Here is a 12,309-nt window from a genome sequence, read left to right on the forward strand (position 1 = left end):
TTGACATTTCCGGGTTTTTCCGAGCAAAAACTTTTTTCCGTTTCTTTCAAAAAAGTTTGTAAATACTTGTGAGCTTTTACAAATTAGTAAAATAAAAGGAAAAAAAAATGTTTTTGCCCGGAAAAACCCGGGAATTTTATTTTTAATCTCTTCGATGAAAAATAAATAATAAATAAATATATACTTTTCTAGAGTTTCAAAACCCTATTTTCCCTTTCGCTTTTAACTGTTTTAAATTGTTTTTATTTTTGCGAAAATTCGTTTTTTCCATGTAAAGAATAAAACTTCCGGGTAATGCCGGAAAAAAATTTTTTTTTTGTTTCTTTTACCAATTTGTAAAAGTTTGTGAGCTTTTACAAATTGGTAAAAGAAACGTCAATGCTATGAAAATAGAAACAAAAAAGTTTTTGCCCGGAAAAACCCGAAAATTTTATTTTTATCCTCTTCGATGAAAAATAAATATTTCCTTTACTTTTCTATCGTTTCAAAACCCTATTTACTCCTTCGCTTTTAACTGTTCTAAATTGTTCTTATTTTTGAAAATTCGTTTTTCCCGTGTCAAAAATAAAATTTCCGGGCAATTCCGGGGAATAACTTTTTTTTCGTTTCTTTTGCCAGTTTGTAGAAGCTTGTGAGCTTTTACAAATTAGTGAAAGAAACGGTAATGCTATAGAAAGAAAGAAACGGAAGAAAATGTTTTTGCCCGGAAATTTTATTTTTATTCTTTTCGATGAAAAATAAATATTTTCTTTACTTTTCTATAGTTTGAAATCCCTATTTTCTCCTTCTTTTTTTAACTGTTCTAAACTGTTCTTATTTTTGAAAATTCGTTTTTCCCGTGTAAAAAATAGAATTTCTGGGCAATTCCGGGCAAAAACTTCGTTTCTTTTACCAATTTGTAAAAACTTGCGAACTTTGACAAATTGGTAAAAGAAACGGTATCGCTGTAAAAAGAGAAACGGAAAAAAATTTTTTGCCCGGAAAAACCCGGAATTGCCCGGAAATTTTATTTTTATTTTCTTCGATGGAAAATAAATATTTTCTTCACTTTTCTATCGTCTCAAAACCCTATTTTCTTCTTTAAACTAATTCAATTCAAAATGCTTCCAATTGAAGATCGCTAATTAATGAAAATTGATCCTATTATTTAGAACAAAACGATAATATATCATCTTATCGGAAATCTTCGTCTGTAGCACACGCTTATTATTGATATACCTTTAGGGCGCTGAGGAAAAAACGAATCTCAGTGTCTCTGTAATAAAGCGGAGTGTTGTCGATTGCCGTGTTGGTATACTATATAAACAATACTTCGTACAAAGTGAGAACAGTTTGCTTACGGCCACCGTATCTCTTTACTCGATTTTATACTGTTACAATACGTCAACACCTGTGTTTACGCGATTGAAGTTTTTTATCTTCTTCTTCTTCTTCTTCTTCTTCTTCTTTCTTCTTCCTCTCCTTCTTCTTCTTTTTCCTCTTCTTAGTCAGTTTGTTCCCAAAGGAAATCATCAAATCATTTGAAATTTAAAAAAAAATATTCAAGTGACTTTTAAAAAAATTTTTTTTTTTACCATTTTGGGATTATTTGAAAATCATCAATTGGGAGCAGTAAAAGAAAAAAAATTCTTTTCCTTTCGGAGGAAAAAAAAATGTCGCACGATAATCATGGATTTACTGCAAGTTTGGTAAGTTGACTGTTTCATTACAAAAAAAAAAAATTCTCATTTATCAACGGATCATTATGACATAAACCTTCACTAAGTTTGTAACTAGTCATTGACTGGAGGCAGCACCTACAAAATTGCATCCAATCACTTTCTACTTCTAATATTCTCCCTTGAATTAAATATATATATATATATATATATATAATTTACAGTACACACTGTACAATATAATATATTATACTATACATTTAATATATAATGTATAATATATAATATTTAATATTCGCCATACTTTGCCCTTAGTTTAAAAATATAAAAAAATAGGTAAATTTAAAAAAAAAATTTTTATTCCCATGGTTTACTAAACTTTGCCCATAGTTCAAAAAATATGAAAATTAATTTTTTTTCTTTCCATGGTTCGCCATACTTTGCCCATAGTTTGAAAATATAAAAAATACTTTTTTTCCATGGTTTACCATACTAACCTTAGTTTAAAAATAAAAAAAAATAGGATTTTTTTATTCCCATGGTTTGAAAAAAAAATTTTTTATTTATTTATTTATAAATATATTTATTATTTATTATTTATTAATTTATTAATTTATAAATTTATTAATTTATTAATTTATTAATTTATTAAATTATTAATTATTAATTTATTAAATTATTATAAATAATTTTATTATAAATGAAATGAAAAAAAATAGTTTTGCTTTTTCCCATGGTTCGACATATTTTTATCCATAATTTGAAAATATAAAAAAAATACATTTTCTTCTTTCCATGGTTTATTATATTTTGTCCACATTTCAAAATTTTGACATCAAACTTTAAAAATATAAAAAAAAAACGTTTTTCCCTCTCCCCATGCTTTGACATATTTTGCCCATAATAAAAAATGTCCAATAAAAAATATAATATAATAATTATCACCATATAATTATAATAATAATAAAATTCCTTTGAGAAAACGTAAACATAAAATAATGTAACATTTTAAACACACATATATGTTCTATCTTATCAGGATTGATAAAAAAAATATATGTAGAATAATTGATTGCAGTGATAGATCTTTCTTAATTGATCAGCATAATCAATGTATAGGAATTTTACAGATTCCTCGTCACTTTTCTTATAAGATTACAAAGAATGTGATGAGAGGATAGAGTGTCATCGAGGGAGGGTGAGAGGGGGTAGAAAGAATTTTATTTTTTAACTATTTTTTAGTTTTTCAAATTTTTTTTTTAATTTTTAGTCAAAAACATTTCTTACTTTTGAGGTTTTAAAAAAAATTTTTTTTTTTCAAAAATACTTTTTTTTATACTTTTTTGACATTTTTAATTATAATATAAAATTTTGTTATTCATTTATAATTTATTTTTACTAATTTATTATCTTTTAGTAACATTAAATTTTTCATTGTTATTTATTATTGCATTTATAAAATTTAATTTACAAAAGTTATTTATAAGTTATAAATATTCTAAATATTATTCATTATGATAATTATTTTTATTTATAACAATAATACAATTTTAATTATAATTATTATTAATTACATTTATTATTTTTAGTTGTTATAAGTAATATATCTAATATTAATAATAATATTGTAGGCAATTATTTTTATTATTGTAAGCCCGTATATTGTTTAAATAAATAAAAATAAATAAATTATAGTTTTGTTATTATAATTGTAAATCTAATTATAATCATAATTTATAATTTATAATGATTGATTAATTTATTATAATTACTGATTAAACTAATAAATAATTTACTTCAATGCTTATTAATATTAATTACAACAATTTATTCAATAATTATAAATGTAATATAATAATATAATAATATAATTTGTTAATGTTTAATTATATTATTATTGTAATAATTATAATTAGTAATTAATTATTATTTATATCTATTCTGTAATTATTATAGTTTATAATAATTTTTTAATAGTTTTTTATTTGTTAAATTAATAAATAAATAAATAGATACCGTTTACTGATGTTGTCCGTAACAAGTACTGAATAATTATTTATTAATATATTATTAATATAACTTATCATTTACTAATAATAATATTTATAATAATTATTAGTTGCCATTGCAGATAATAATTGATAAATATTTGTCTTGTTATTGAAAAACCTATTATAAATTATAAAAATTAATTATTATTTACGTTAATAGTTATAAATTTAAAGTCACAAAAACTAATTTTTTTTTATAAAAGAATATTCAATCGCAAAAAAAATATTGTTGACAACAGTCAATTTTTTGAAATGTGTTAAAATAATGCAGTTAAAAACAAGGAAATGTATATAAGAAAAACAAAAAAGAAATATATAAAAGAGATAATTTAAATTCAACTCGTAGAATAATATAATATCGTACCAGGAAAGTGAGACTAAAACAAAATTTGTCTCTACTGAACAAAGAAAAAAATAATATTATAACATCTGTAGAATCGAGACAATTATTTAGAGAAAAAATTGATGATTATTGATGAAATTAAAGTGAAATTTATTAAAAAATTAATGAAAATTTTTTAATATTTTTATATGATCAACAAATTAAAAAAAATAATTTTTGAACAATCTATTAATTTATATTAGTGTAGGAAAAATTATAAATAGATAGTAGAAAATAATAGAATTTATTGAGACTGTGATGAAAATTGAGAAAATTTGATGAAATTTGATGAAAATTGATGAAAATTAATAATAATTGATGAAAATTGATGAAAATTGATGATAATTGATGATAATTGATAAAAATTGATGATACTTGATGAAAATTGATGAAAATGATAATGACACCAATTTTTAAAGAATAAGAACAAAATGAAAAAAGAAATTAAGAAAAGCAAATTAAAATAATGATTTTGATGAAAATTGATAAAATTAAAAAACAAAATTAACGAAAAATAACAAAAAACAAAATTTTTTTTGTTGAAAAAAATGAAAGAAACGAAGAAAATTGACAGCAATGAAAAGAAAATAAGACAAATTTTATTTGTAACAAAAAGAAATCTACAAAAACAAAGAAAATAATTGTAATAATGAAGAAATTGAAAGACTATTTCATTTTAATCTCTAGTGGTTAAAAAATTATTTTACTCCTAAAGTGGATTTATTTTTTACATATATATATATATATATATAAAAATATTAAAATATTGTCGCCCTTGGGCTAAAAGTGGACATTTTATTCCCTAAAATTTAAATTCGACTATTTTCGTTTCTAAAATTAAAAAGCTTGTATTAAATACCCTTGTAGCCCATAGTGTGAAAAGTGGACATTTTATTCCCTAGTGTTTAACATGACAATTTAATTCCCTAAGATTAGAAGAGGCTATTTTATTTCCTAGAGCTAAAAGTGAAAATTTAATTGCCTAAGATTTAAATTTGACTATTTTTACTTCAAAAGTTAAAAAACAGTTTATTCCCCAGGATTATAAGGGGTTATTTTATTCCCTAGGGCTAAAAGTGATCATTTAATTCCCTAGAGTTATAAGTAACTAGTTTATTCCCTAGGGTTAGAAGAGACCATTTTATTCCCTAGAATTCAAAACAGTGGCTAATAATTATTTTTGTATTTAAATTAATTCAAATTAAAATAAAAAAAAATAAATTAAATTAAATTAAAAATAAAATAAAGAATAATAATAATAATTAATAATAATAGTAATAAATAAACAAATAAAAATTTTCAATGCAAAAAAATGTTATGCAGAAGTTTTCCTTTCAGTATAAAATTATTTCCCGAATAAAACAAAAATGTAAACACTTGAACAATTTATTTATGTTATGTGCGCCAACAACTTTTTAATAAAACGTGAATGAGAAATTTAATGAAACTTTTATAAAAAAAAAGAAATAATAATGTCATTATATTAATTTACAACTCACTTTAAATTCATTTGTAGACAATAAAATTCTTCTTTTTCTTCCCCTCAAAGTTTTATTAAACACGCGGTTTTTTTCCTAACAGATTATAAAAAAAGAGAAAAATAAAAAATCACGTCAAATATTGAATAACTTTCGTCAACCTATATTTATTTTTCGCGATTATCATCGCTTCATTGTTTTATCAATACAAAATATATATATATACGTATATAATATGGTGTATCGTCATTATTAGATAAATTATTTTAACATTATTCGAGAAGAAAAAAAAAGATGAAAGCCTCTCAAATTAATATGGGAAACAATACAAAAAATAATATTTTGTTTTGTTTAGTTAGAAAAAAAATTTTTTTTGTCTAATAAAAAGGAATGAATTAAAAGAAAATTTATTAAACAAACTAATAATAAAAAAAAATAAAAATAAAATAAAAATAATAAATAAAAAAAAATAGAAACAAAAAAATAAATAAATAAAATAATAAAATAAAAATAAAAAATAATAAAATAAAAAAAGTAAAAATGATAAAAAATACAAAACGAAATTAAATAAATTAAGGTAACAAAAAATAAATAAAAGAAGCAACAAATAAATAAAATTACAAAACAAATGAATAAAAATCACTAAAAATAACGAAAAATAAATATATAAATAATTAGAAACGACAAAAATAAATTAAAAAATAATTAAAACTAATTTTTGTAAATGAAAATAATTAGAAATAACAAAAATAAATAAAAAATAACTAATAATTATTAAGAATAAATAAAAACTACAAAAACAAATAAAAGCAACAAAAATATAATTAAAAATAACAGAAAATATATAAAAACAACAGAAAGCAGTAAAAATTATCAAAACTATATAAAAAAATAAATAATGTTTGAAAATAATAAAAAAACACAAAAAAGTAAATTAATTAAAAAAAAATAAAAATATTTAATTAAAATCAGAAACATTATTTTGACTTAAGTTGGTATAAAGTGTAATTAACAAAAAAAAAATAATTGAAATAAAAATAAAATTGTTCGCTTCCGACTTACTTTACAAACATAGACGTTATCGATGTTAATTTTACACTTTATTATTGCTCGAAAGCAAGGCTTTATTTTTTCACTCTCAATTAAACGAAGGTTTTTTTTCACTACATATATCTATCTTGCACTATTTTCTTTTTAAATAAACATTAACGATATTTCACGTCTTTCGTATCAAATTTTTTATTTTTATTTGCCTGTTTCTTTTGCTTTGTTTATTCGGTGAAAAAAATGTAATTCCACTATTTAAACATGTGATAATTATGCAATTTGCATTTTTGCTAAAACGAGTTACATAAAATCTGGAATTTAAAATTTATTCGACGCACTTTTTTTATTGTTATATTTAAAAAAAATTTATTTTTAAAAAGAAAATAATTATTATTCTCTAATTAGATTATTTTCAAATTTATCTTTTGTCAGTAAAGTGATTTTCTTTCGGTAAAAATGGCACCTTTGAAATATATTTATTAAATTAATTTCGCCATTTTTTTATACATCCTTTTTTTAAATAAAATTTATTTTCAAAAAGAAAATAATGATGAATTTTCTAATTTTACTATTTATTATACAAATTATTATATTTTTATAATAAAAATGTATTTTTATAATAAGGGTCGTTCATAAATTACTCACACTCCTAGGGGTGGGGGGGGGTGTCAAGCTGTGTGTGACGAAGTGTGGAAAAAAAATTTTTTTTATGTAAAAAATGTAATGAAGGGGGGGAGGGGGTAAAAATCAGTCCGAAAAAGCGTGACGTAGTTTGTGAATGACCCCATAAGAAAAATTAAATTTTAGAAAATTTTTTCTTATCATTGACTAATTTCACCTCTGTCGGTAAAGTAGTTTTCTTCTCCCAAAAAATGGAACCAAATAAAATTTTTTTTTTATTAATAAATTATAATTAATTATTTTTTATAATTAAAATTTATTTTCGTAAAGAGAAGAATGAAATTATATAAAAACTTTTTTCGTCGTAGTTATCAATATATCTTTTTTGATATTTTTCTCGTCAATAAACGTAATACCTAAATGGACAAAAAATTTATAAAGTAATTGCACTGATTAATATTCACTTGCACTATAACAATAGCAAAAAAAAAAAAATTGTGCTGTTATTTTTTCGGAATTGAAAAGAATAAATAAATATGCTTTTAATTTTACGAATACATCTTATTTGTCTATGTATGTATATACACAATGTTATAAAGTTGTATTATCCTTGAAGAAAAAACCAGTTTTATAAATTGCACCAATGTAAATCTGACGTCAGGTCAGTGATAATGATGTATATTGCTTCTGTTGAAGATATTATTTTTTTATGTCAACGATTGTGTATTTCTTACAAATCATCAAATAATTAAATTACCAAACATTAAAAATCATCAATTATTCATAAAAGTCATCAAACAGTTACTAACAATCATCAAAAATCATCAATTATTCATAAAAGTCATCAAACAGTTACTATTAATCTATAAAAATCATCAAAGAATTATTATTGATACTCATCAAAAATCATCAAAATTCATCAAACTGTAAATAATAATCATAAAAAATTGTCAAATATTCTGAAAAATTATCAAAATTCATAAAAGCTTTCATAAAAATCATTAAAAAATCATCAAATGTTGCTAGAAATTATGAAAAATCATCAATAACTCCGAAAAATCATCAAAACTCATCAAACTGTTAATAATAATCATAAAAAATCATGAAATCTTCTGAAAAATCATCAAAACTCATGAAAGTTTTAATGAAAATCATTAAAAATCATCAAATGTTTCTAGAAATTATGAAAAATCATCAATTATTCATAAAAATCATCAAAATTCATCAAAATGTTAATAATAATCATAAAATATCATCAAATCTTCTGAAAAATCATCAAAACTCATGAAAGTTTTAATGAAAATCATTAAAAAATCATCAAATATTCCTAGAAATTATGAAAAATCATCAATTATTCCTAAAAATCATCAAAATTTCCCATCTGTTAATAATAATCATAAAAAATTGTCAAATATTCTGAAAAATCATCAAAACTCATAAAATCTTTAATAAAAATCATTAAAAAATCATCAAATGTTTCTAGAAATTATGAAAATTCATCAAACTGATAATAATAATCATAAAAAATTGTCAAATATTCTGAAAAATCATCAAAACTCATTTTTAATAAAAATCATTAAAAAATCATCAAATGCTTCTAGAAATTCTGAAAAATCATTAATTATTCCGAAAAATCATCAAAATTTATCAAACTGTAAACAATAATAATAATAAATCTTCAAATGTTCTTGAAAATTATGAAAAATCATCAATTATTCCGAAAAATCATCAAAATTCATGAAAGCTTTAATGAAAATCATTAAAAAATCATCGAATATTCCTAGAAATTATGAAAAATCATCAATTATTCCTTAAAAATCATTAAAATTCATCAGACTGTTAATAATAAACATAAAAAATTGTCAAATATTCTGAAAAATTATCAAAACTCATGAAAGCTTTAATAAAAATTATTAAAAAATCATCAATTATTCTGAAAAATCATCTAAATTCATCAAAATGTTAATAATAATCATAAAATATCATCAAATCTTCTGAAAAATCATCAAAATTCATGAAAGCTTTAATGAAAATCATTAAAAAATCATCGAATATTCCTAGAAATTATGAAAAATCATCAATTATTTCTTAAAAATTATCAAAATTCATCGGACTGTTAATAATAAACATAAAAAATTGTCAAATATTCTAAAAACTCATCAAAACTCATGAAAGCTTTAATAAAAATTATTAAAAAATCATCAATTATTCTGAAAAATCATCTAAATTCATGAAACTGGTAATAATAATCATAATAAATCATCAAATATTATGAAAAATCATAAAAATATATCAAACCTTCAATAATAATCATAAAAAAATTATAAAAATGTTCCTACAAATCATCAATTTTTTGGAAAAATTATCAAAATTTATCAAACCTTTAATAATAATCATAAAGAATCATTAATTAATTAAAAAAATTGTCAAAAATTATCAAACTGTTTATAATAATCATAAAGAATAATAATTAATCCAAAAAATCATTAAAAATCAAACTGTTAATAATAATAATATTAATAATCATAAAAAATCATCAAATATTTCGAAAAATCATCAAAACTCATTAAACATTTAATAATAATCATTAAAAAAAATCAATCAGATAACAATAATTATAAAATAAAAAATCGTTAAATAATTATTAATAATCATCAAAAATTGTAAAATAATTAATGATGACTTTAAAAAGTAATTTATTATTCCAGAAAATCATCAAAATTTAACAAATCATTAATAATAATCACCAAAAATAATGTAATAGTTAATAATATAATGATAACAAATCATCAACTAATTATTAATTGACATTCAAAGTCATGAAATAATCAATCAAATTATAATAATCAAAATCACTATCTAGTAATCGTTTGAAATTGTAAAATAATTATTAATTATCATCATAAATCGTCAAATTCATTAAACAATTACTAATAATAGTTTAAATTTAAAAAGACTAATTACTATTTTATTGGAATCACAGTAAATTAATGACTAATAGTCATGAAATAGTGATCGTCTCAAATCAGAAAAAAATAATGATTAATGATCATCAAAATTCATCATAAATCATCAAAATTGTTCTGCAATTACTATTAATCATTTAAAATTTAAAGTCTAATTAATATTTTATTAAAATCACATTCAATGTTGATGACAAATAGTTCATTAGTAATCGTCTGAAATCGACAAATAGTTATCAATTATCATCAAAAAATAATCAAAAATCATCATAAATCATCAAATTCATTAAACAATTACTAATAATCGTTAAAATATAAAAAGACTAATTATTATTTTATTGTAATCAAATGAAAATGATGACTATATTTAAAAAAATGGTTAATTATCAATAACTAAGTTAATTTTGGATTATTAATGTGTCAAGAAAATAATATTGACATAATTGATTGACGCACTAAAGTCGTTAAAAATCCAAATTTAATATCAATATAATAATGTGACATCAAGGTCAATGAAAAATGCTTCAAGATTTTATTGTCCCATTTGAATTTTGTTTTCTTTTATTCATAATGATACATATCAATCAACTGATTAAAAAGAAAGAAATCATTTAACAGAAAGTGCATTTTATACAAAAAAGAAAAAAAAAAGTAAAATCGAAAAAAAATTTTCTCAAGAAATTATTGACACCGGGTATTAACGATAAATTGACAGTTAAGAATTTTATCACAATTAGTATAATAGTGATAATTACATAATTAATTATTACTATTATTAATAATTGTTAATTATTAGTATTTAATGATTATTAATTATTAGTATTTAATGATTGTTAATAATTAATACTTATTATTTATTGTTAATTATTAGTATTAATTACTCATTAGAATTTTTTACTAATTAGTAATAATCACTTGTTCATTACTAATTATTGCTAATTACTAATAAGTAAAAATTACTAATTAGCATTAACTAATTAATTCTTAGAGTTAACTATTAATAATAATTATCATTATTAATTAGTATTAATTACTAACTATTAATAATAAATCATTAATTAATTTAGTATAGCATTTAAATAAATAATTAGTGACAGTAATTAATATGATTAATTAACAAAGAATTAATAAAAGTATTCATTAATTAGTGATTATTATAATTATTACGAAAATGAATCATTGAATTTGGTGAAAAGCGTCTAGTAATAAAGGGGTGGGAGGGAAATAAAAATAGAACTAAAAAAAAATTAATAATTAAATAAATAAGAATAAAACAGTTGTAATAAAATCTTTTGAGTAAACTTTACTACTATTGACTTTTCATTTAAATGAAAGTGATTCACGTTGTTCTAGTCATTAAAATCACTGACATCATTCTAACGCGATGCGAATAATTATTACTTCCATCGTTATTAATATATATCATCTACATATAATTTTGTCATAACTGTTCGAATATTTAATTTAAAAAATTTTTTTTTGCAATATTTTAATTTTATAATATTAAAATTAAATAGTAAAATAAATAGTTAATTAAATTATTAATAAATAAATCATTAATTAAATAATTAGATATATAATTAAGTACAAAATGTACGTGATAATAAATAACTCAGTAAACAAATTATTATGAAATGGACAAATAAATTTATAAATAAATAAGTAAATAAATAAGTAAAGAAGTAAATAAGTAAATAAGTAAATAAGTAAATAAGTAAATAAGTAAGTAAAAGAGTAAATAAGTAAATCAATAAATTAATAAGCAAGTAAAATGATAATTTTATGTAATAAATAACACAAAAAATATAAATTAACATAAGAGTGTAGTTTGTCCACGCGGTTAAGGGGCTCGACTGTCATGCAAACGACAAGGGTTCGAATCCCGGCATTTGTTAAATTTTTTAATTTAAAATAAAATATGTAATTAATAAATAATAATTATTAATAATTAATATTATTAAAAAATATTATTATATTATATTAAATAATTTATTTAATATATTGTTTAGAAAGATAATGTATACATATATAAATGAAATGATAATGGCATTGTACCCTTCACCTTCTCATGTAATAGTGAAGTAAAATTTCATTAGAAACTCCTTTTAT

The 12,309-nt window shown here is 20.3% G+C and overlaps 1 protein-coding gene across 1 annotated transcript in view; it reads left to right on the top strand.

The window, feature by feature from the left end:
* Positions 1 to 1,260: 1,260 nt before the first annotated feature.
* Positions 1,261 to 12,309, top strand: part of LOC122506631 (proton-coupled amino acid transporter-like protein CG1139) — a 30,216-nt gene continuing 19,167 nt past the window's right edge. Inside the window, exon 1 of the mRNA XM_043618934.1 lies at positions 1,261 to 1,688. Coding sequence (XP_043474869.1) covers positions 1,653 to 1,688 — 36 coding nt within the window. The 5' untranslated portion in view covers positions 1,261 to 1,652. The remainder of the gene's footprint in view (positions 1,689 to 12,309) is intronic.

This window comes from Leptopilina heterotoma, unplaced genomic scaffold (genome assembly GCF_015476425.1).
Source record: "Leptopilina heterotoma isolate Lh14 unplaced genomic scaffold, ASM1547642v1 Lhet_43, whole genome shotgun sequence".
NCBI lineage: Eukaryota > Metazoa > Arthropoda > Insecta > Hymenoptera > Figitidae > Leptopilina > Leptopilina heterotoma.